The 26,773-nt window shown below is 48.5% G+C and overlaps 1 protein-coding gene across 1 annotated transcript; it reads right to left on the bottom strand.

The window, feature by feature from the left end:
* Positions 1–140: 140 nt before the first annotated feature.
* Positions 141–26,340, bottom strand: ANKRD13D (ankyrin repeat domain 13D). The gene is given in 16 exon segments (XM_058305110.2): positions 141–379; positions 381–525; positions 789–880; positions 960–1,123; positions 1,224–1,340; positions 1,475–1,632; positions 2,561–2,691; positions 2,931–2,991; positions 3,236–3,327; positions 3,703–3,769; positions 24,087–24,276; positions 24,501–24,644; positions 24,725–24,770; positions 25,299–25,423; positions 25,522–25,657; positions 26,146–26,340. Coding segments are annotated over 16 exon segments (1,827 nt in total). The 5' UTR covers positions 26,236–26,340; the 3' UTR covers positions 141–310.
* Between the last annotated feature and the right edge of the window lie 433 nt (positions 26,341–26,773).

A 26,773-nucleotide genomic window follows, 5' to 3' on the forward strand; every position in this document is an offset into this window, starting at 1 on the left:
TCTCACTTTACAGCTGAAGACACTGGGGCCAAGTGGGCCACGGCCATCTTGTGGGGCCAGGGAGCCAGGATTCCAAGCCAGGTCCCAGGTCCTTGCCCACGGCGCCTCCCACCCGCACCCACTGAGCAGAGCAAGCCCGCTGCTGACACGTCTTTATTTCCTTCTTAGCCGCAGGCCCACCCCCAAGGCTCCAGGCTCCAGGCCCCAAGCCCCGAAGCGGACAGTTTATAAATAAATAAATTACAAAAGCCGGAGGGCAGTGCCAGGCCCAGGCCCCCGGACCCGGGGGGCTCCGAGGCCCGGGTGGGGCTCAGTGCTCCGTGAGCGACAGCCGCAGGATCCGCTGTAAGTCTTCCTCCTCCTGCTGCCCGCGCCGCTCCCCGCTCCTCCTGCTCCCGCGAGGACAACTCCAGGGCCAGGCGAAGCTGCTCCTCAAAGCTGGGCGGTGCGGGGGACGGGGGCGTCCGGTGAGGGGACCCCACGTCCCGGGGCTCTGTGGACAGCCGCAGGCTCTCCTGGAGGGCCCTTGCAAGCGAGGGGGGAGCAGAACGTGAGCCCTGAAGAGGGGGCAGGTGGCCCGGGTGCCCGGCCCAGCCAAAGGACAGGGGACAGGGCTTTGGAGGACAAGGACGGGGACCCGGCTGGAGGCGGGAACAGACTGGGGGAAGAGTCCCCACTCCGGTGGGAGGTGGGTCCCGGGCCCAGCACCTCCCTGCTCCCCTCCCCCACACCGGCAGGGACGGCAGAGGGGACTTGGGGCGGCCCCGCAGCTCCTCGGGGGGCCTCACCGCTCCAGCTGAAGCTGCTCCTCATAGGCCTCGGGCTGCGGGGGAAGGTGGGCGCCAGGCCGGGCGTTGCTCAGGGCTTCCCAGACCGTCACCTGCCGGCGGCCAGAGCCCGGCGCTGTCACCTCCGCCCGCGGCCGCGGGGGCCGGCCCGCCCGTCCACCCGCACCCCACCTGCTCGGCCTCGGTGCCCGCCTCCAGCAGGCTCTGGCGGATGGCGAACTGCAGCAGGTCGTCGTCCTCGTCGCGGAGGGGCTCGCTGCGCTCGGCGCCCAGCACGCTGTAGCCCTCGGGCACCTCGAACACCGCGGGGTCCACCTCGCACGGGACGGGGCTGCCTGGGCAGGCGGCACCAGGGGCCGTGCTCGGTCCCCGGGCTCGGGGGCCCAGAGGGCCCCGCGGCCGCCCGCCCCCTCCCGCCCCGTCCCGCCGCGGTACCTGCCGCTGGGAAGGCAGCGCCGGGCGCCGGCACCCACACCGAGCTCAGGGGCTCGTCGCGGCCGCACAGGTTGCTGAAGGTGATGCGGGCGTTGAGCACGTGGAAAAGCGGGATCTCTGCGGGGAGACGCCAGGCCTGAGCCGCCCCCCACCCCGGCCCGCCCCTTGCATGACCCCGGGAAAACAGACACAGCCGTCTGCCCGCTGGCACTGCCCAGGGCCTCTGCCCTCCTGCCCCATGCCCCCCTCACCGATCTTGACCGGGAAGCCGGGTGGGAGGCGCAAGGTGATGAAGTCCCGCAGCTTGGCGAAGTGGGCATTGCTGATGGCCATGAGGTCGATGATGGGTGTCACCTGGGCGCCCAGGGAGAGCGGGTGCTCCTCGCTCAGCCACAGTGTAGCCTTGAACCTGCCCAGTCGACCGCGGGATGTGGGTCCAGGAGCCGCAGCCCCTTGGCTAAAGCCCGCCCTGTCTCCACCTGCCCAGACCCTGCCTGTCCTGCCTGGTCTCTCCTGTCCCTCAGCTGTCCCCTGCCGCCACCCCAGGAGCTTGTGTCCTTCCGCCCGGACGGCAGGAGCTGCCCCCACACCCTGGTCCCAGACAGCGGCCCATGAGGGTTTTGTGCCAGTCCTCTCAGCCAGCTGGAGGGCAGGTGCCTGCTGGGAGCTTCTCTCTTCCCTAGCCCACCAGGTCCAGCACTCACACCTGGCCAAGCACTTCTAGTCCAGCACAGCCCAGGCTGCAATCCCAGCTCCGCTGCCAGGCTCCTGAGATGACCCAAGTGAAGCGGTCAGGGCACTGCTTGGCCATGGGATGCTCTGGACACGTGGTTGTGACGTCATCATTACCACCTATACCCACTAATTAGACCCTCATGATGGTGTGCCCGGGTGAGGCCAGCGGGCGAGTATGAATATTTCCGCTTTATTGAGGAGGACGCTAGACGCAGGGGAGAAGGAATGCTCGGTTGCACAGCCAGGTGGCGGCCAAGCTGGTCTGATGCCGGCCCGGAGCAGGTGCTCCTTAAATTGAACTGCAAGCCATACATGGGGCTGCTGCTCACTCACTCATCCATCCATCCATCTATCCATCCATCCATCCGTTCATCCATTCACAAGGAAACAGCAGCTGGTTCCACACCAAATGCATGCTGCGGGCTGGGACCATGGATGAACCAGGCGAGGCTCCTGCCCTCTAAAGGAGTCTAGAAGAAGCCAGCTGTGTGTGCAGGTGCCTGGGCGGGCTGGCCCCTGGGTGACAGGAGTCTGCCAGGGCTTGGAGGGCCAGGGCAGGCCCTGTCCCTCAGGGCAGGCCCCGGCTGGCACCCGGAGCTCACCTCTGCACTTTGCTGGACATCTCGATGGGGCGCCCGATGTTGCGTGACTCCAGGCTGAAGTCGGGGTTGAAGTACTCGTCGGGGGAAATGGCTGTGGGGTTGGTGGGGCTGGCGGCCGGCTGCACGGGGGCCTGGGTGGGCCCCAGGACAGGCTTAGTGCTCAGGATGGCGTCTGCCTGGCCCAGCCCAGCCCGGCTCCCCGCCCGGCCTGACCCCAGCCCGGCCCGGCCCCTGCCTGGCCCTCTGCCCAGCTCCCGGCCCCAGCCTGGCTCCCTGCCCGGCCCGGCCCCTGCCTGGCCCTCTGCCCAGCTCCCGGCCCCAGCCTGGCCCCCTGCCCGGCCCGGCCCCCTGCCAGCCCAGCCTCGCTCACCCCGTTGTGGGAGGAGTGTTGCTGGGCCATGCCGAGAAAGGACTGGAATGGCGTCTTCCCCCTTGAGGAGGGGTGGGGGCTCGTGAGGGGACTTTGGGCCACTTTTCCCAGACTGCCTCCTGCCTCCTGCCACCACCCTCCTCTCACGAGAGTTCCCGGGAGCCGGGATGCGCCTGGGAGCCTCCTGCCAGACGGGAAAGGGGCCAACGGGAACGGGGAGGCCCCCGGCTGGTCCTGGGACCCGGCCCCTGCCCCAGCCCCGGGTGACCCCATCGCACGGGTGACCGGGCAGCAGGCAGGCGCACCTGGGTTTACCTTTGCTCCTCGACTTGTCCTGATCCGAGAGGTGCTCCGTGCGCGTGCGTGTCACCAGCTCCACGTTGGTGGCACTGTACACCTAGGGGGCAGGGCACACGGGGGAGCTGGGGCTCAGAGCCTCTCTGGCCCAGCACTGTATCCTCTGGTCCCCAGGGAAGGATGAGTCCTGGCTCCCCACGACAGAGGAGGGGGGCAGGCCTGAACCCCAGGGAGCCACCAGGAGGAGATGCAGCCCCTCGCTCTCACCCGGTACCCTGGGTGGGGGCCCTGCTGTGGGTGACCCCTACATGCTCAGCAGGGGCTGGGCACTCAGGCGCTGAGTTCCCCCAGACTCCCAGGGTCTCCAGGGCTGGACAGCTACGCCGCCCCTGCACTCTAGGGTGGACGTGGAGAAGCAGCTGAGTCCCCGAGCCCCATCTCTCGTCCCGAGACCCCCACCACTGGCCTCTCCTGCCTTGGCCTCGTAGCCGCTCACGGTTTCCATCTTCTCGGACCGCCAGCCCCAGATGCCACATTTGTTCCTGAAACAGATCAAACGGGAGCGCATGAGGCTCCACCACCTGGCACCCTGGCCAAAGCCTTCCCTTCCAAAGCGCCCTCACCCCCTCCAATTAGCCTTTCTTGACTGCCCCTCTCCTGGGGGCACTGCCCACTCTGACAAACACAGAGGCCTTGAAGAGGTGCCTGGAGAGCTGGGACATTTGCACAAGGACTGAGGATTAGAAGGGACTGAGGAACTATCATTGCCGTTGTTATGGCGTCAGGGCTGGTTTGAAAACTGTCCTTATCAGATGGAGTCATATGCAGTTACTGTTGAAATGATATGATACCTGGAACGTGTTTTAAAATACTCCGGAAAAAAAAAGAAGACAGGAAAAAGTTGAGAGACAATAGATTAAACAAGATGGGTAAAATGTTGATAAATTTGAGGTTGGGTGATGGGTACATGTTATTACCCCTATTATTATTTCTTCTTTCATATATGTTTGAAATTTTCCATAATAAAATTAAAGTTAAAAATAGAAGCACGTTTGATTCAGTAATAGTTGGAAAATTCAATATCAATATCAAAATTCAATATCCCCCTTTGGATAATTAACAACAAGGAAACAAAGAACTTGCACCCAACCTAACAGCCACCCAAAGGACACTCGACCCAACACAACGGAATGCACGTTCTTCTCAAGTGCACAGGGGGCAGTATTCAGGACAGATCACACGCTAGGCCATAGAGCTAACCGCAGAAAATTTAGAAGAATAAAAATAATACAGAGTATGTTCTCCAACCACAATGGAATGAAATTAGAAAGCAATTACAGGGGGGAAAAAAAAAAGGAAACTGATAAATATGTGGAAGTTAAACAATACACTTCTAAATAATCAATGGGTCAAAGAAGAAATCAGAAAGGAAATCAGAAAATTCTTTGAGATTAATGAAAATGAAAAGATAGCATACCAAAACTATGGGATCAGGGAACCAGTGTAGCTCAGTGGTTGAGCACCAGCTTCCCACATACAAGGTCCTGGGTTCAATCCCCAGCCCCATACCTCAAAAAACAAACAAAAAACTATGGGATACAGCTAAAGTGGTGCTTAAAAGAAATTTAAAGCTTTATGCCTATATCAAGAAATAAGACAGATCTCAAATCAATAACCACCTTCCACCTTGAGACACTGGAAAAAGAAGAGCAAACTAAACCTACAGCAAGCAGAAGGAAAAAATAAAGATTAGAGTGAAAATTAATGAAATAGAGACTAGAAAAAAATAGAGAAAATCAATGAAACCATAGCTGGTTCTTTGAAAAGATCAACAAAATTTCAAACCTTCAGCTAGATTGACCAAGAAAAAGAGAAGACTCAAATTATTAGAATAACAAATGACAGACGGGATATTATTATTGACTTTACAGAAAGAAAGAACTATAAGGAGTACTATGGATAACTGTATGCCAACAAATTGGATAAATTCCTAGAAAGACAAAAAATATTGAAACTTACTCAAGAAGAAATAGATCATCTTAACAGACATATAACAAATGAAGAGGTTGAATTAGCAATGCGCCTCTTGAGAGCTGGCACAGCAAGAAGACGCAACAAAGGGAGACAAGCAGACACAGAGGAAAGCGGAGTGAATGGACACAGAGAGCAGACAGCAAGCAAGCAGCAAGCGGGGCGGGGGATAAAAAAATTGCCCACGTGATTTTTTTCTGTAAACCTATAACTGGTCTACTAAAAACAAATAAAGTACCCACAAAGAAAGGCCCACGCCCGGGTGGCTTCATTGCTGAATCCTACTAAACATTTAAAGAAGAATTCAGACTTCTAGGAAGATGGCAGACTAGAAAGACATGGGATTCTCTCTTCCTGCAGAAAAATAGCTAGAGGACAGGGTGAAACAACCTAGAAAAAGATCTTCTAGGGTTTAGGACACCAGGTGAAGGTTGCACCTCCCAGAGGAGAGAGGAACAAAGGAGGGAAATCGTGATGACAGAACTGTGAGTTGAAACCAGTGGCTGCTGCTGCTGGCACCCCCCCACACACACTAAAGACACTTTAGAATTCTCAGGCCTCTGGGCCTGCGGCTACAAAGGGGGCTCCAGGGATCCACCGCCCCAGGAAAGGCGAGAGAGAGGGACACAGCCTAAGGCTGACTAAGCTTCTGACCCACATATTTGGTCTGCTGTGTCCCAGGAGCCCTTCCAGGCAGGCTGGGCTGTGCAATTGTTTGCCTTTGGAGCCTGCAAGGGCTGAAGATATAGAACCCTCCCCATCTCCTTCTCTACTAACCTGAACTGATGGTTGAGGATTCTGAGGGGAATGAAAATATTTCCTAGCCAGGAAAAGGGAGGGAGCTGCCAGAGAAGGCTGGAGAACTGTCTCAGAGAAAGTTTGAATTACAAGGCTCCTAGCATCCAGACAGAAGCTCTATCCCATTGATTTGGTCTGTGCAACAACAAATACACTCCCACCAGGCATCGAACTGAGAGCTGCCAACAAGCGCCATCTGCTGGCACGCCAAGGACGTGCATGTGAGAAAATAAGAATGAATAGGAGACGCTTTTTCCTACCTCTATAGCCTCCCTCCCCAAGGCCCTAGGAAGCGGGTCTACCACAAATTCCTAGGTGCAGTGCACAGTTTTGAGCAACTAGCAGGGAAAATCCTAACAATCCAGGCCGAGCCAAAAATCAAAGAGCAGTGGTAACACACAGCCTCCTGCCACTAAATCCCTACAAAAGAGAAAGAAATTGAGCATCTGAGTAAACCACATCCTAATCAGATGCCTAGACATAAGCAAAAAATTACAGTCACACTAAGAAAATAGAAGACATGGCAGAAGAAAAGGAATATATCAAAGCCCTAGAAGAGACACAGGATTTAAGAGAATTAGTCATCAAGATGCACACACGTTTCCAAGATCAAATTAATGAGTTGAAAGGCAATATGGTTAAAGAGATAAAAGACATCAAGAAGACACTGAGGGGAAGCGAACTTGGCCCAATGGATAGGGCGTCCTCCTACCACATGGAAGGTCCGCAGTTCAAACCCCAGGCCTCCTTGACCTGTGTGGAGCAGGCCCATATGCAGTGCTGATGCGTACAAGGAGTGCCATGCCACGCAGGGGAGCCCCATGTGCAAGGAGCGCGCCCTGCAAGGAGAGCCGCCCAGTGCGAAAGAAAGTTCAGCCTGCCCAGGAGTGGCACTGCATACATGGAGAACTGATGCAGCAAGATGACACAACAAAGAGAGACACAAATTCCCAGTGCTGCTGATAAGAATAGAAGTGGACACAAAGAACACACAGCAAATGGACACAGAGAACAGACACCTGGGGTGGGGGGGGGAGGGAGAGAAATAAATAAAAAAATAAATCTTTTTTTTAAAAAAAAGAAGACATTGAGTGAGGGCAAAGAAGAATTGGAAATCCTGAACAGAAAAGTAACAGAGCTCATGGGAATGAAAGACACAATAGGTGAGATCAAAAACATATTAGAGGGAAGCAGATGTAGCTCAAGCAGTTGGGCTCACATTGCCATATAGGAGGTCCAGGGTTCGATTCCTGGGACCTCCTGGTGAAGGCAAGATGGCCTGCATGGCAAACTGGCCTGAGGAGAGTTGGCCCATGCTGAGTGCTGGCCCACACAGAGTGCTGGCCCGTGTGGAGTGCTGGCACAGCAAGATGACGCAACAAAAAGAGACACAGAGGAAAGACATTAAGAGACACAGCAGACCAGGATGAGGTGGCATAAGAGACTGAGTGCCTCTCTCCCACTCCAGAAGTTCCCAAGATCAGTTCCGAGTGCCGCCTAAAGAGAAGACAAGCAGACACAGAAGAACACACAGAGAATGGGCACCGAAAGCAGACAGCAAGCACAAAAACAATGAGGGAGGGAGGGAGAAATAAATAAATAAATCTTAAAAAAAAAAAACACATTAGAGGCATACAACAGCAGACTTGGAATGATAGAAGAAAGAATAAGTGATACAGAAGATAGAACAGCTGAAAGTGAAGAAAGCAAAGAACGGAGAAAAGAATGGAAAAAATTGAGCAGGGGCTCATCAAGCTGAATAACAACATGAATCACAACAATATATGTGTCATGGGAGTTCCAGAAGGAGAAAAGAAGGGAAAAGAGACAAAAAGAATATTTGAAGAAATAATAGCTGAAAATTTCCCAGTTCTCACCAAAAAAAATGAACCTTCATGTACAAGAAGCGCATTATACCCCAATCAGAATAAATCTGAATAGACCCACTCCAAGACACATACTACTCAGAATGTCAAATATCAAAAATAAAGAGAAAATTCTTAGAGCAGCAAGGGAGAATTAAACCATCATGTACAAGGGACACTCGGTAAGACTGAGCATGACTTTCTCTTCAGAAACCATGGAGGGGAGAAGACAGTGGTATGATACAATTAGGATACTGAAAGAGAAAAACTGCCAGCCAAGAATTCTTTATCCAGCAAAATTGTCCTTCAAATATGAAGATGAGTATAAAATATTCACCAACAAACAGAAACTAAAAGAGTTTGCAAAAAAGAATCCACCTTTGCAGGAAATACTAAAGGAAGCCTTGTAACATGAAATAAAAAGATGGGAGAGAGAGGTTTGAAGAGAGGATAGAAGAAAGAATAGCAGAAAGGATAACCAAAAGAGTAACAAGACGGACAAAAATACGATATGACATAGGAAAACCAAAAAATAAAATGGTGGCAGTAAATAGTGCATTTTCATTAATATCATTGAATGTGAATGGATTAAACTTCCCAATCAAAAGATACAGACTGATAGAATGGATTAGAAAAACATGAGCCATCCGCATGCTGCTTACAAACAACTCACCTTAGATCCAGGGATATAAAGAAGAATTTCTACTAATTTTTCACAAACTCTCCCAAAAAGCAGAAGAGTAAAAAGCACTTCCTAACTCATTCTGTGAGGCCAGTATTACTCAGATACCAAAACTAGACAAAGACATCACAAGAAAAGAAAACTATAGACCAATATCTCTTATGATTATGGAAGCGAAAATTCCTCAACAAAATACTGGCAAACTGAATTTAGCAATACATAAACACAACTATACTCCATGACCAACTGGGATTTATCCCAGGAATACAAGGTTGTGCAACATCTGAAAATCAATGATATAGTTTATCAGATTAATAGAATAAAAAATAAAAATCACATGATCATCTCAATAGATATAGAAAAAGCAACTGACAAAATCCAACACCCTTTCATGATAAAAATATTCAACAGACTTGGAATAGAGGTGAACGTAACCCTTCTATGAAAACACAGCTAACATCATATTTAATGGTGAAAAACAGGATGCTTTTTCCCTAAGATCAAAAATAAAACAAGGATGTCTGCTCTCACTATCTCTATTCAACATTGTACTGGATGTTCTAGCCAGGGCAATTTGACAAAAAAGAAAAAAAGAAAAGAAAAAGAAAAAGGCAAGCAGATTGGAAAGAAGGAAGTAAAACTATCTCTATCTGCAGATGACATAGCTTTATTGCACTTCCCATATATTGTATTTTTTACAAACTACAGGTTTGTGGCAACCCTGTGTTGAGCAAGATTATCGGCACCATTTTCCGAATAGCATGCTGGAAAATGTGTCTCTGTGTCACATTTTAATTAAGGTATGTACATTGTTTTTTTAGACATAATGCTACTGCACACTTAAAGAGACTACAGTGTAGTGTAAACATAACTCTTACGTACACTGGGAAACCAAAAAATTGGGATGACTCGCATTATTGCAATATGCTTTTTATTGTAGTGGTCTGGAACCAAACGTGCAATATCTCTGAGGTATGACTGCATACAAAAAATCAGAAGGAATCCACTAAAAAACTAACAAACCACTTCAGTAATGTAGCAGGATACAAGATCAATATGCAAAAGTCAATTGTATCATTATATACTTGCAGCAAACAATTCAAAAATGAAATTAAGAAAACAATTCCATTCACAATAGCATCAGAAAAGAATAAAATATTTACAAGTAAGCTTAACAAAAGAACAGCAAAACTTTTACTCTGATAACTACAAACCATTGTTGAAAGAAACTAAAGAAGATTTAAATAAATGGAAATACATTCCATGTTCATTAACCAACAGACTTAATATTAAGATGGCAATACTCCCCAAAATGATGTAAAGATTCAATGCAATCCCTGTAAGAATTCCAGCTGGCTTTTTTGTACAAACTGACAACTGATTCTAAAATTCATATGGAATTGCAGGGGATCAAGATAGCCATAACAATCCTGAAAAAGAAGAATAAAGTAGGAGGATGCACACTTCCTGATTTCAAAACATTATGTGAAAGCTACAGTAATTAACACAGTGTGGTATTGGCACAAGGACGGATATATAGATGAACAGAACAATCAAGAGTCTAGTAATAAACCCATACACCAATGGGCAATTGTGTTTTGTTTTTTTTGCAACTGATTTTTGACAAGAGTGCCAAGACCATCCAATGAGGAAAGAATAGACTTTTCAACATATGGTGCTGGGACAATTAGATAGCCACATGCAAAAGAATGAAGTTGAAATCCTACCTCACACCATATACAAAAATTCACTCGAAATGGATTGAAGACCTAAATGTAACAGCTAAAATAATAAAGTGCTTAGGAAAAAACATAGGGATAAATTTTCATGACCTAGAATTTGGCAAAGGATTCTCAGATATGACACCAAAAGTATGAACAATAAAAGAAATAGATTAATTGGACTTCATCAGCATGAGAAAATTTTGTGTTCAAAGGATACCATCAAGAAAGTGAAAAGAAGGAAGTGGATTTGGCCCAATGGATAGGGAATCCGCCTACCACATGGGGAGGTCCAGGGTTCAAACCCAGGGCCTCCTGACCTGTGTGGTGAGCTGGCCCACACGCAGTGCTGATGCACACAAGGAGTGCTGTGCCATGCAGGCGTGTCCCCCGTGTAGGGAAGCCCCATGCGCAAGGAGTGTGCCCCGTAAAGAGAGCCACCCAGCAAGAAAAAAGTACAGCCTGCCCAGGAGTGGGGCCACACACATGGAGAGCTGACGCGGCAAGATGATGCAACAAAAAGAGACACAGATTCCGGGTGCTGCTGACAAGAATATTGGCGGGCACAGAAGAACACGCAGCAAATGGACACAGAGAGCAGACAACTGGGGGGGAGGGGGGCGGGGAAGGGGAGAGAAATAAATAAAAAGAAATAAATATTTTTTAAAAAGTGAAAAGACAACTCACAGGAAGAGAGAAAACATTTGCAAATTTTAGATCTCATGGGGGTCTGGTCTCCAGAATATATAAAGAACTCTGACAACTCAATAATAACAGACAAAAAACCCAAGGAAGATATGCAAATGGCCAATTAATAAATGAAAAGATGTTCAACATCATTAGTCAAGGGAAATGCAAATCAAAACCATAATGAGATCTTACATCACACCCACATGATGGCTATAATCATACAGCCGGGTAATAACAAGTGTTGTCAAGGATGTAGAGAAATCAGAACCCTCATACATTGCTGATAGGAGTATAAAATGGTGCAGCCACTTCGGAAAACAGTCTGGTAATTCTTCAACGAATTAAACATAGTTACCAATGACCTCACAATTCTACTCCTAGCTATGTACCCCAAAGATTGAAAACTGGTGTTCAAACAAATACATCCAAATGTTCATAGCAGCACTATTCACAATAGCCAAAAGGTAGAAACAACCCGAAGTCTATCACCCAATGAATGGATAAATGGAAACTGGTATATCTATATGACAGAATATTACTCAGTCATTAAAACAAATGAAGTACTGGAATTCCAGGAAGATGGAGGATTAGAGAGGCAGAGGGCTCACTTCTCTTCCAGAAAAATAGCTAGAGAACAGGCAGAGACTGTCTGGAAAACTATTCCATGGCTTAGGACACCAGGGGAAGGCTGACACACCACGCAGAAGAGAGAGGGGTGAAGGAAAAGAGTGTTGGCTGGTTGGAAAAATCCTGTGAGTAAAGCTGCAGCAGCAATTTCTGGTGCCCATCCCCCACTTGCAGAGCAAACCACAGGGGGTCACCCTAGCAGGAAGCTGTGGACTGAGGGAGTAGCAGGGGTCCCCTTCTCCAAGGGAGGGGAGACGGTGGGACACAGCCTATAATAAATTCAGATTTTAGCCAGCAAACTTGGTCTGCTGCATTGGAGGAGTCCTACACTTCCAGGCTGGGTGGGGCCACGACATTGTTTCCCTGAGAGCCATCAGGGAACTAAAGATAACCTGCCTCCCCAAACACACTCCCTACCGCCCTGGGCTGGTTGCTTGCTGAGGACACAAAGGGAGGGAGGGTGCAGCCTGCCAAGGGAGAACAGCCTTTGAGAAAGACTGGGAGGCCTGGCCAGTCCTGAGATTATTGCTTCTGTATTGCCCACCTGAGTGGGGTTTCGGTGAATCTATTCCCCCCTAAATTCTGGGTTTTGAGCTGAGTGGTCTGCCAAAGAACACCAACTGTTGGCAGACTAGAAAAGTGCAAGAAAAATAAATTAAAAAATAAAAGGCATTCAGGTGAGTTTATCGTCCCCCTCTCCAAGGCTCTTGGAAACTGGCCTGCACCCCATTACTGGCTCCTTAGCCCTGGTTTGAGCAATTACATGGGTAATCTTAAATATCTAGAACACAGTTGAACCAAGAATCAAAAGACAGTGGTAGAGAAGCGGCTGTGACTCAATCAGTTGGGCTCCTGCTACCACATGGGAGGCCTGGGTTCGCGTCCTGGGGCCTCCTTGTGAAGGCAGGCTCGCCTGCACATCACGGAGAGCCGCTGGCTGCAAGTGCCATGGAGAGCTGACTCAGCAAGGTAACACAACAATAAAAAGGGAACAAGTGAAAACACAGAAGAGCACGCAGCGAATGGATACAAAGAGCAGACAGTAAGCAAAAGGGGCAGGGATATTAAAAAACAAAACAAAACAACAGTTGTAGGGAAACAGATGTGGCTCAACCAATTGGGCTCCCGTCTACCATATAGGAGGTCCAGGGTTAGATGCCCAGGGCCTCCTGCTGGGGGCAAGCTGGCTGATGTGGGAATGCAGCCCCACACAGGAGTGCTGCCCTGTGTGGAAATGCCGCCCAGCATGGGAAAGCCACCCCGTGCAGAAGTGCCGGTCGATGCAGAGAGCTGGCGCAGCAAGATGATGCAACAAGAGACAGAGGAGAAAAAATAAGAAGACATAGCAGAACAGGGAGGTGAGGTGGCGCAAGAGAGTAATTGACTCTCTCCCACTCCAGAATGTCCCAGGATCAGTTCCTGGAGCCGCCTGAGAATACAAGCAGACACAAAAAACACACAGCGAATGGACACAGAGAGCAGGCAATGGGGAGAATGGGGGTAGGGGGGAGAAATAAATAAAAAATAAATCTTCAAAAAAAACAGCGGTAGTACACAGCTAATTAACAGTAAATCCCTAGGCAAGAAAGAGAAACAGAACATCAGAGTAAACTTAGCACCAGTATCAGATGCCTAGACATTAACAAAAAATTACAAGCCATACTAAGAAAAAGGAAGATATGGGAACAAATCAAAGCTCCAGAAAAGACACAGGATTTGAAACAACTAATCAGTGACGTTCATATAAATCTCCTAATCAAGTCATGGAACTGAAGGACAACATGGCTAAAGAAGTAAATGATATTAAGAAGACACTAGGCGAGCACAAAGAAAAATGTGAAACCTTGGAGAGAAAAAAAAGAGTCCCCTCTCAATTAGCAGCAGAGTGGGCCTCACCATCCCCAAATCCTCAAGACTGAGTAATGAAAAAACATAAGGGGGGAATGCAACTATGGACTCAAGTAGACTTATTATTATTCTAGGAACGGAAGAACTTGTAGCACTATCATAAAGACAGTGGTCACCAGAGGTTTTAAGAAGAGGGATAAGAAAGAATAGGTGTAACATGGGGCATTTTGGGGACATTGAAATTGTTCTGAATGACATTGCAACGACAGGTACAGGCCTTTATAAATTTTGTCAAAACCTATAAAATTGTGCAGTAAAAAATGTAAACCATATTGTAAACTATAGACCATGGTTAGTAGCAATACTTCAATATATGTTATCAACTGTCACAAATGTACCTCACTAATGAAGGATGTGACTGGTAGGGAAAAGTGGGGGAAGGGAGGGGTGAAGTATGTGGGAATTCCCTGTATCTTCAATGTAACATTTATATAATCTAAAGCTTCTTTTAAAAAGTAAATAAAATAAAAAATAAAGAGGAAAAAAATGAAAATAACAGAGCTTATGGGAATGAGAGACACAATAAATGAGATTAAAAATACAAAGAGATAAGCAGGTGTGTCCCAGGGGTTGAGCACCTGCTTCTCACATAGGAGGTCCTGGGTTTAATCCCCAGTACTTCCTACAAAAAAACCCAAAAACATAAAAGTACAATACAGGTATACAACAGCTGATTTGAAATCATGGAAGAAAGAATTAGGTACATAGAGCACAGCGTAGTTGAAATTGAAAAGAGAGAAGAACACAGAAAATAATGGAAAAACTTGAGCAGGGGCTCAGAGACTTGAATGACAGAACAAAACATACGAACATACATGTTATGGCAACTCCAGAAGGAGAGGAGAAGGGAAAGGGGGCTGAAAGAGTATTTGAGGAAATAATGACTGAAAATTTCCCAGCTCTCATGAAAGACATGAATATATGTGTCCAGGAAGCACTATCTACTCCAGTTAGAAAAAAATCCAAATAGACCTACCCCAAGACACGTAATGTTCAGAATGCCAAATGCCAGAGATAAAGAGAAAATTCTGAAAGCAGTAAGGAAGAAGCAAAACATCACATACAAGGAATGTCCAGTAAGACTTAGTGAGTGCAGATTTCTCTTCAGAAACCATGGAGGCACGAAAGCAGTGGTATCATATAATTAAGGTACTGAAAGAGAAAAACTGTCAGCCAAGAATTCTTACCCAGCAAAATTGTCCTTCAAATATGACAGTGAGCTTAAAATATTCACAGATAAACAGAAACTAAGAGAGTTTGTAAACAAGAATCCAGCTCTGCAGGAAACACTAAAGGGAGATCTGCAGCCAGGAAAGTAAAGACAAGGGAGAGAGGTTTGGAGGAGAGTGTAGAAGTCAAGACTATCAGAAAGGGTAACCAAAGGGTAAAAAGACAAACAAAAATAAGATATGACATATGAAAGCCAAAGGATAAAATGGTTGAAGTAATATCTTTACAGTGATAATACTGAATGTTAAAGGAATAAACTCCCCAATCAAAAGACACAGGCTGGGAAGCGGATTTGGCCCAACAGATAGGGCGTCCACCTACCACATGGGAGGTCCAAGGTTCAAACCCAGGTCTCCTGACCCACGTGATGAGCTGGCCCATTCACAGTGCTGATGCGCGAAAGGAGTGCCATGCCATGCAGGGGTGTCCCCCGTGTAAAGGAGCCCCATGCACAAGGAGTGTGCCCCGTAAGAAGAGCCACCCAGTGTGAAAAAAGTGCAGCCTGACCAGGAGTGGCACCGCACACACGGAGAGCTGATGCAGCAAGATGACGCAACAAAAAAAAAGAGAAACAGATTCCTATGCCGTTGACAAGAATACAAGCAGACACAGAAGAACACTCAGCTAATGGACACAGAGAGCAGACAACAGAGGAAAAAAAAAAGACTGACAGAACGGCTAAGAAAACATGAGCAGCCGTATGCTATCTACAGGAGACTCACCTGAGACCCGAGGATGCAAATAGCCTGAAAGGTTGGAAAAAGATATTTCATACAAAGAGTAAGCAAAAGAGAACAGGAGTAACTATACTGGTGTTAGACAAAACAGACTTTAAATGCAAGAAAATGATAAGAGATGCAGAGGACTGTTATATATTAATAAAAGGTACAATCTACCAGGAAGGATTAACAATCATCTATGCATGTAACCAGGATGCTCCAAAATACAGCAGGCAAACTCTGGCAAAACTGAATGGAGAAATAGACATCTCTACAGTATTAGTTGGAGATTTCAACATGCCACGCACATAAATAGATAGAACAACTAGACAGAAGACCAACAAGGAAACAGAGAATCTGAACAATATGATAAATAAGCTGGACCTGATAGATATATACGGAACATTGCACCCCAAAATCAGCAGGTTATATGTTCTTCTCAAGTGCTCATGGATCTTCCTCCAGGATAAACCACATTTGGGCCACAAAATAGCTCTCAATAAATTTAAGAAGATTGAAATCATACAAAGCACCTGCCCTCATCATAATGGAATGAAGCTAGAAATCAGTATTAGGTAGAACAGGGGAAATTTTGCAGATATATAGAGGCCAAACAACACGCTCAGTGAGTCAAAGAAGAGCCTGTATGAGAAATGAGTAGATACCTTGAGACAAATGAAAATGAGAACACAACTTATTAAAACTTAGGGGATACAGCAAAGGCAGGGCTGAGAGGGAAATTTATAGCCCTGAAGGCCTAAATGGAAAAAAAAGAGTCAGTGTAGTTCACTGGTTGAGGGCCGGCTTCCCATGTACAAGGTTCAATCCCCAGCTCCGGTATCTCAAAAAAAATTATTTTTAAAGATCTAAAATCAAAGACCTAACTGGAGAAACTAGAAAAAGAATAGCAAACCAGTCCTAAAGCAAACAAAAAATAAGAAATAACAAAATAACACTGCTCATTTATAAATGTGATTGTGGCTGAAAAGTATAGTTGGTGGATGTAATATTTCAATTGAAAGGAGGCTAGAGAATAATGTAGAGACTGTATATAACTTAGTGATTTGGGTGGTGGATGAATATTGTGGTTAATAGTATAAATAGAAGAATGTTCTTTGGGAAGCCGACATGGCTCAACTGATAGTCTACCTACCATAGGGAGGGTCCAGGGTTCGATACCCAGGCTGTCCTGACCCATGTGGAGCTGGACCACGTGCAGTGCTGCTGTGCGCAAGGAGTGCCATGCCATGCAGGGGCGCCCCCGCATAGGGGAGCCCCATGCACGAAGAGTGTGCCCTGCAAGGAGAGCCACCCCATGTGACAAAAAAGCATAAGCCCACCTAGGAGTGGTGCCGAACACACGGAGAGCTGACTCAAGATGACACAACAACAACAAAAGAGACACAGCTTCCCAGTGCCACCTGACAATGCAAGTGGATGCAGAAGAACACACAGCGAATGGACACAGAGAACAGACAACAGCAGGGAAGAGGAGAGAAATAAATAAAATAAATCTTTTTAAAAAAGTTAAAAAAAAAAGAAAGCTCTCCTTTATAAATTGTTAAGTATATGGTAATACATGAGAAAAATACAACTACCGTAACTTAGAATGACAGTTAACAGTAACACTGTAATATTTTTGCAGCAATGGCAGAGCAGATTATTCTATGATTTCAAAGGAACAAAAATGGGGAGATAAGGGGATATGGAATTTTTCCCTTTGGAGTAATGAAAATATTCTAAAATTGATTGAGGTGATGACAGCATAACTCTGTGATGAATATGAGAGCCACTGACTGTACACTTTGAAGGGATTGTACATGCATGCGACTGTATAACACGGTGAATCCTGTGGTCGAAGATGGACTGTGGTTAACCGAACAAATGCGAGAACATTCTCTCATGAACTATAACAAGCGTAAAATACTAATACAGGGTGTCATTAACTGGGTGGGTTGGGGGGAAAATACACTAAATGTAAGATACTGGCTAGAGTTAGTAGGAATGTTTTGACAATACTCTTCCATAGTTTGTAAAAATTGTTTCACAACAATGCAAGGTGTTGGTGGTGAGGTAATATATGGGAGCCCTATATGATGATATGCCTTTTTGTTTTGTAAGTTCACAACTTACACTATGCACTTATTGTTTCTGGATGTTCATGTATGAATGATAAACTTTAATAAAAAGGTAAAAGAAATAATGTCATTAATGATATTACCCACAGGCTAGGAACTGAGACATAAAATACTCTCTAGAATCGAGATGTTTCCTGATCTAAATATGCAGAGGTCTGTAAGTAATCAAATTATTATCAAATTTTTATCTTCCCCAGTACTTATAAATTTATTTTCCTATATAAAAATACATTGAATTATGTGTTGCTATGCCATAGTTATATCAGACTCCTCAATAGTACGTGCAGGAAATAAATGAAAGTCATTTGTTGATAAAGATCTGATTCAACTGTCAAATTTGTTGACATAATAGAAATGATGATAGTGGAGTCCAACTTTATGCACCACTTTGTATTTCTTCATGTCTAGACTCTACATCCAAAGGTTAATTTGAGGGCAAGTGTGTACTAAAAAAATCAATCAACAAACATAGTTTATTGTTCAATAGTCCTGAGAGCCCTGTCTTTCCCCAAGGGAGATGTTAGGATATCCTGTTCCTAAACAGCCACAAGGGGTGGAGTCCCGACGAGTCAGTGGCACACGTCAGTCTGGGCATACTAGTAAGATGTAGGCGAGGTGCAGAAGCAAAGAGTTGAAACTGCCTCCTCTTTGAGGAACATTCTCCGTAGTTCAAGAAGGAAGATCGCAGGAAGAGAAGCCTGGGACTGCCACCTACAGAAAAGTTCTCCCGCAGCTGGGAGCCCCAGAAGCAGTTAAGGCCTGAGGGCTGCACGGGGCTCAGGGATGAAAGGTAATTTGTGAATAAATAATTTGTGAGCTTCTTGAGGGCAAGGATCTTGTCTGTTTGCAATACATAAAACACTATCTGATCTTTAGATGACAAATAAATTCTACCAAGCATTTCAAGAATTAACACCAATCCTGTTTAAACTCTTCCAAAAAATTGAAAAGGAGGGACAATTACCCAACTTATTTTATGAAGCCAACAGCACCCTAGTACTAAACCAGATACAGTTAATGCAAGAAAGGAAAATTACAGACCAATCTCTCTAAAGAACATAGATGCAAAAAATTCTCAAAAAAATACTTGCAAATCGAATCCAATAGCATATTATAAAAATTATAGGTGGGAGGGGGAAGGGGAGGGTATATGGAATCCCTTAGGTTTTTGATGTAACATTTATGTAATCTAAAACTTTTTTTAAAATAAAAAAATAATTAATTTTAAAAAAGGAATTATACACCATAATCAAGTAAGGGTGGTTCCACATAAGAAAATTTATTAACATAATACACCACACTAACAAATTGCTGGAAGAATTCACATGATCATCTTGCGTGATGCAGAAAAGGCATTTGACAAAATCCAGCATCCTACCTTGATAAAAACACTTTGAAAGATAGTTATAGAAGGAAAGTTCCTCAACATAATAAAGGGCATATATGAAAATCCCACGGCCAACATCGTACTCAACCAGGGAGAGGTTGAAAGCTTTCCCTCTAAGATAAGGAAAAAGACAAGCATGCCCACTGTCAATATTGTTAGTCAACATTGTGCAAGAAGTTCTAGCTAGAGCAAGTACACAAGAAAAAGAAATAAAAAAACATCCAAATTGGAAAAGAGGAAGTAAAACTCTCACTATTTGCAGATGACATGATCTTATATTTTAATTCCAAACTATCTACTACAAAGCTATTAGAACTAATAAATTAGTTCAACAAAGTGGCAGGATACAATATCAATGCATATATACTATATACTAATATACTAATGATGCGTAAGCTGAGGATGAAATCAGGAAAAACATTCCATTTACAATAGCAATAAAAAGATCCAAATATCTAGTAATTAATTTAACTAGGAATATAAAGGATCTGTATTCAGAAAACTACACAACACTGCTAAAAGAAATCAAAGAAGACCTAAACAAAGGGAATGACATTCCATGTTCATGGACTGGAAGACACTGTGAAGATGTCAATTCTACCCGAACTGATTTTTAGATTCAACACAATCCCAATTAAACAGCCAACTTTACAGAAATAGAAAAGTCAATTACCAAATTTATTTGGAAGCGAAAGGGTCCCAAAAAGCCAAACACCCTAAAAAAGAAGAGTGAAGTCAGTACTCAGGCTTCCTGTCCTTGAAATGTATTATAAAGCTACTGTGGTCAAAACAGCATGTTGGGAAGCGGACTTGGCCCAATGGATAGGGTGTCCGCCTACCACATGGGAGGTCCATGGTTCAAACCCGGGGCCTCCTTGACCCGAGTGGAGCTGGCCCATGCGCAGTGCTGATGCATGCAAGGTGTGCCCTGCCGCGCAGGGGTGTCCCCCGCGTAGGGGAGCCCCACATGCAAGGAGTGCGCCCCATAAGGAGAGCCGCCCAGCACGAAAGAAAGTGCAGCCTGCCCAGGAATGGCGCGCACACACGGAGAGCTGACACAAGATGACACAACAAAAAGAAACACAGATTCCTAGTGCCACTGATTAAGGATAGAAGCGGTCACAGAAGAACACACAGCGAATGGACACAGAGAGCAGACAACTCGGGGAGGGGGGGAAGGGGAGAGAGATAAATAAAAAATAAGTCTTAAAAAAAAAAAACAACTGAGGAAACTCATAAAAAAAACCCAGCACATTATTGGCATAAAGATAGATACATTGATTGATGGAATTGGATTGAGAGGCAGAAATAGACCCTCACCTCTATGGTCAGCTGATTTTTGATGAGCCTACCAAGTCCACTTTTCTGGGACCGAACAGTCTCTTCAAAAAAGGGTGCTGGGGCAGCAGACTTGGCCCAGTGGTTAGGGCATCCGTCTACCACATGGGAGGTCCACGGTTCAAACCCCGGGCCTCCTTGACCCGTGTGCAGCTGGCCCATGCGCAGTGCTGATGCACGCAAGGAGTGTCCTGCCATGCAGGGGTGTCCCCTGCGTGGGGGAGCCCCATGCACAAGGATTGCGCCCGGTGGGGAGAGCCGCCCAGTGGGAAAGAAAGTGCAACCTGCCCAGGAATGGTGTGCCGCACACACAGAGAGCTGACGTAGCAAGATGATGTGACAAAGGGAAACGCAGATTCCCGTGCTGCTGACAACAGAAGCGGACAAGGAAGAGGGAGCAGCAAGTGAACACAGAGAGCAGACAACGGCGGCGGGGGGGGAAACGGAGAGAAATAAATAAATAAATTAATCTTTAAGGGAAAAAAAGGGTGCTGGAAGAACCAGCTATCCATAACCAAAAGAATGAGAGGACCCCAATATCACTCCCTAAACAAGAATCAACTCAAAATTGATCAAAGACCTAAACAGAAAAGCCAGGACCATAAAACTCCTAGAAGATAATGTAGGGAAATATCTACAAGACCTTGTGATAGGCAGTGGTCTCTTAAACCTTACACCTAAAGCGTGAGCAAAGAAGAAAATATAGATGGGACCTCCTCAAAATTAAACACTTTAGCACCTCAAAGGACTCTGTGAAGAGGGTAAAAAGGCAGACTACACAATGGGAGAAAATATTTGGAAATCATACATTTCACAAGGGTCTAATATCCAAGATATATAAAGAGTTCCTACATCTCAACAATAAAAAGACAAATGACCAGATTTTTTAAATGAGCAGAAGTCCTGAATAGACATTTTTATAAAGAAGAAATACAAATGGCAAAAAAATACATGAAAAAAATGTTCAACATCACTGGCTATTAGGGAAATGCAAATCAAAGCTCTCTGAGATATCATTTTACACTTACTAGAATGGCCACAATTCAAACAGAAAACTACAAGTGTTGGAGAGGATGTGGAGAGACAGGAACACTTACTCACTCTTGGTGGGAATGTATAATGGTACAGCCACTGTGGAGGACTGTTTGGTGGTTCCTAAGGAAGTTAGATATAGATCTACCATGTGACCTGGCAATACCACAACTGCATCTATACTCAGAAGACCTGAGAGCAGCGACACCAACAGACACCTGCACGCCGATGTTCAGAGCGGCATTATTCACGACTGCCAAAAGATGGAAACAACCCAGTTGTCATCAGCTGACGAATAAGTAAACAAACTAGTAGATACACGATGGAATATTATGCATCTGTAAGAAGAAACGAAGTTGTGATGCATATGACAACATGGATGAACCTGGAGGATATGCTGAGTGCAAGCCAGGCACAAAAGGACAAATATTGTGATTTTGCTATTCTGAACAAAACATAATGAGGAAACTCATGGAATTAATAGCTAGACTGTAAGTCACCAGGGAAGAGAGCATGGTTAGAGAATGGAAAGCTGAGGTTTAGTCTGTGCAGAATTGGTAAAAAGTTGTTTGGAAATGTTTGGAGATGAATAGAAATAGTGACGGCACATCACAGGATTTATAACTAGTAGTGCTAACATATGGGTATGATGGAGGTATGTTTTTTGTTGTTGTTTTCTTTTTTTTTTGAACAATGAAAATGCTCGAATATTGACTGAAGGGATGAATGCACAACTCAGTGATTATACCAAATGCCACTGATGGTACACTTTAGATAAACTGGTTTACATACAAAAAAAAAATACGGAGGGTTGTGGGAAAAAAATGCACCAATTTTAAGATAAGGACTATTGTTACTAGTACTATTTTGATGATGCTCTTTTATAATTTGTGACAAATGCTTCACAACAATGCAAGGTATTGGTGGTAAGGTGATGTATGAAAGCACAGCATAATGTTTTGCATGCTTGTTTTGTTAAGTTTGTTTACCGCACACTTACTGTTTATGCATACTCATGTATAAATATAAACTTCAAAAGATTTTTTAAAATGTGATAAAAATAATTTATGTAACAGTTTTGATAATCGATGGTGCTGATGTAGCACATTTTGAATGTAATTAATAGCACTGAATTATATATTTGAATGTGCTTTAAAAGAGAAATTTGAAGTTCTAGATATGTTACTAGCAGAAACAACAACAAAAGCCTTAGCACTGAATACCACAGTGATTCCCAGTGTAAACCGTGGACTATGGTTGACAGCACAGCTACAATACATTCTTTCTTCAACTGTCACAATGTACCACACTAATGCAGGGTGCTAATAATGTGAGGGAAGGGATATTTGGGAACTCTGTATTTTGCGCATTATTTTTCTATAGACCCACAACTTCTCTAATAAAAACATTTACTGGGAAGCAGATTTGGCTCAACGGATAGAGTATCCGCCTACCACATGGGAGGTCCATGATTCAAACCCCGGGCCTCTTTGATCCATGTGTGGAGCTGGCCTATGTGCAGTGTTGATGCGTGCAAGGAGTGCCGCGCCATGCAGGGGCGTCCCCCGTGTAGGGGAGCCCCAAGCACAAGGAGTGTGCCCCGTAAGGAGAGCTGCCCAGCGCGAAACAAGTGCAGCCTGCCCAGGAGTAGCGCCGCACACATGGAGAGCTGACACAGCAAGATGACACAACAAAAAGATACACAGATTCCTGGTGCTGCTGACAAGAATACAAACGGACAGAGAAGAACACACAGTGAATGGACACAGAGAGCAGACAACTGGGGAGGAGGAAAGGGGAAAGAAATAAATAAAAAATAAATCTTTAAAAAAAAAACACTCCAAGAAAAAAAAAAAAGGAATGACACATGCTACAACTTGGATGAACCTTGAAAATATTATGCTACGTGAAAGAAACCAGTCTCAAAATGCCACCTATTATATGATTCTATTCACATGAAAGTCCAGAAAAAGGAGATCTACCAAGACAGAACGTAGATTAGTGTTTGCTGAGGGCTTCCGGGCAGGCGAGGGGGGTGGGGGGTGGGGGAAAGGGGGATGACAGATAAAGGGTACAGGGTTTCTTTCTGAGGAGATGAAACTGTTCTAAAATCAACGGTGGTGATGGCTGCACTCATCAGAATATGTTAAAAGCATTGAGTTATACATTCTCAGGGGGTGAACTGCATGGTATATGAGTTATGTCTCATTAAAACGTTTTCCTTTACTGGAAGTGGAGGTATGTGTTTTCCAAGAACTCACTCTAACTAGAAGGTTGTGTGCTCAGGCGACCCACAAACATTGCTGACGAGAAGCCAAGCACTGGTGCAAACAGCACCCAGGCGGGGCCACCGGCCCTTCACCGCAGCCTAAATCCTTGCTTTTAATGGGAAAACCTGAGGTCAAAAATTGAGAAACTGGGCTTCCCTGCGTAACCCCACCCCCAGGAAAAGAGCTGCTGGGATACACAGGTACCTGGTTGCTGGCAGTTGCCACGGGAGTCCCGCCCACCCAGGGCAGTCTGGGGGAGACCCTGGGGCCGCGGTGACCCCTCCCATCTCAGCCGCCCCTGGGGCGGCTCTCAGCCCCCCAGAGGCCTGACCCAGCAGCCTCGAGGACAGGCCTTCCCACATCGTCGGTGGCTCCCACCCCTTCCCCTTGGCCCACCCGCCGCGTGGCCAGGCCCCGGCTGACCTCTCAAAGGCCACGTTGCGAGTGTCCAGGTGGGTGGAGACGATGGGGGAGGTGAGGCGGCTGGCCACATGCTCCTCGCTGGGCCGCATGGCGGCCAGCAACGTGTCGGGCTCGTGCAGGGCCAGCCCCAGCGTCTCCGTGTGCACCACCTGCCGGTCGTGGTCCACCTCCATCACCAGGGCCCCCGCCTCTGCCAGCCAAGGGGGGAGAGGGAGGGAGGGGACCAAATCAGAGCGGGGCCCTCGCCAGCAGGGCCGCCTGTGGCTTCCCTCCATCCCCACCCTGTTTCCTCAGTCTGGAAAGCGGGAGACAGGGTGGTATGGACCTGGCAAGCCGCTGGGGCAATGGCTGGCGCCAGCGTGAGAGGTGCGCCCCCCGCCCCCCCCAGGGGCACAGGGAGGCCGCTGGACGCACGCTGGCCCTTGAAGATGAAGCTCCGGCGGCCGCGCTGCCAGGTCATGTGCTCAAAGCCCAGGAGGCTGGTGTCCACCCGCAGGTTCTCGCCGCGCTTCCACACGCGGTACACATCGCTCGGGCACATCTTGGACACGAGAGGCACTGTAGGGGGTGCCGAGGTCACGGGGGTTCTTCCCTGGGGCCCATCCCAAGCCTCCCACAGCTCAGCGACCCTCACTCACCCCAGCTGGTGAACTCCCACTTCATCTCCACGTAAAAGTCAGGGGCCTGTGACAGGTCAGACCCCCCTGTTAGGGTGCCGGCGGTGGGCCAGGGACGCCCCCTGTCCATGGTCCTCTTTTGGGGAGTCCAGACCTGCAGCAGGTCCTGATGTCCCACCACAGCCCGGCGACACCCTACCCCATTCACGCCCTGTCCAGGCGGACCACGTGGAGAAGGACTGCGAGTGATGAGGCCTGAGGGCCCCAGCAGGAAGGGTGGGGGGCAGTGCTGAGTTGACCTGGACCACCCCTTCCAGGGAGTCTGCGTGGACCAGGAGGCCCAGGGCCTCAAGCTCTGCTGGCACTGGTGGCTTTTCAGGCCCCAGGGACCCCTCAATGCAAAGCCTTTCCTTCTAAAGGGCCCGGCCTCCGCCACACAGGCCTTTCCCCCGAGACGCTGGGATATGGGGTCAAGAGCGCTGGCCCTCACCGCACTGCCTGGGCACTGACCACGGGGGCCCCCATGCATCTGTCACAGCCCCCGGCACGGGCCCCCTGCCCCATTCATCGGCCACGCCTCTGGGCCCTGGTGCACCTGGCGGAGTTTGTTGAGCAGTTCTGGAATGCCAGCCAGCCGTTGCGTGGCCCGCTGGTAGTCCCGATACTGGAGCACCAGCTGCACCATCTCGGGGTCTCCGGTGCTGACCGCCTCCTGCAGGACTGGGGGGCACAGGCTCGAGGAGGTCCCTCTGGCTGTCCACCCCCCACCCAGCTGCCCTGCTGCCAGCCTGGGGGCAGCCCCTCTGCCCTCCCTGTACCTGCCCAGCCCTGGCGGCTCTCTTTGCCCACATCGGCATTGTGCTGGAGGAGGACTCGCACGGACTCCAGGTTCCCCAGGGACACGGCCAGCTCCAGGGGGGTCCGGCCCCGGGGATCCTCCTCTTCAATGTCGTGCTGGGGGAGATGGGACACTCAGCACATGGCATGAGGGCCACCTGGACTGCACAGCGCTGGGGGTCACTGAAGTTAATACGGAGGGCAGACAGGCCAGGGGGATGGCAGAGGATGGCCGGGGTGGCGCCGGCGGGAGGGGTGGGGCTGGGGGCCTGGCGGGGCCTGGCCCGTGCAGAGTGGCTGGCGCGGGATGCCGGGAGTTTGGCCCCGTCTGGGGACCAGGGCCGGGGTACTGGTTCTCACCCTGGACCGGGGGTGGGGGGGGTGACGCGAGGTCGGGGGCTTGATGCCTCGTGAGGGGGGTCGGCGAGTAGGGCAAGGCCCAGGCGGCGGGGCCAGCAGCTCGGGCACGCCGGGCAGGTGCCCTGCGCCTCCGATGGGGCCGGGGAGGGGGCGCCGGGAGGCAGCCGCGGAGCCGCGCAGGGGCGGCGGCCTGCGGGGGTCCCCGGCTTGGGCGCGGGCCCGCGGGTGCCCCGGCGGGGCCTCACCTGGCGGCTGTGCAGCGCGGCCTCCAGCTCGCGGTGCCGGTTCGCCCAGACGAGCCGGTGCAGCGGGAAGGTGGGGCCCGGACCCGCCATGCTGGGCCTCAGCGCCGCATCCCGGGCGGGCGGGGGCGGCCCCCTCGTCTCCCCCCCAGCCTGAGCTGCACCCACCGCGGCCCGGGCGGCGAGAGCGGCGGCCGCGGCGCGGGAGGGGCCGGGGGCGGGTCTGGGGGCGGGGCCACGCCGGCCGGGGCGGGGCCTCGGGCCCGCGCGCCCCTCGCCTCCCGCTGCCATGGTAACCGGCCCGAGCGGCGCGCGCCGGCGGCGGGCGGGGGGCGCGGCCCGGGAGCAGCCCGTGGGGGTGAGCGCCGTGGCCTCAGCCGGGCTGGGGGGCTCGCGCGGGGCGGCCCGGCTGCAGCGCCGCCCGCGGCCTGCAGGGGGCGCCTCGGGCCCCGCGCGGGTCCCTCCTGCGGGCCCGGAAAGGGAAGGAGGGGCCGGGGGCGGGGCGGCGCGGCGGGGGGCGGCGGCGAGCTTCCGGGAGGGGCGCCCGTGAGGCCTGCGCGCCTTTCGCGCGTTCCCGCCGCCCCGGGCGGGGCCCCGGCCTTCCTCCCCCAGTCCCCGCGGGCACCGACCC

This window comes from Dasypus novemcinctus, chromosome 10 (assembly GCF_030445035.2).
Source record: "Dasypus novemcinctus isolate mDasNov1 chromosome 10, mDasNov1.1.hap2, whole genome shotgun sequence".
NCBI lineage: Eukaryota > Metazoa > Chordata > Mammalia > Cingulata > Dasypodidae > Dasypus > Dasypus novemcinctus.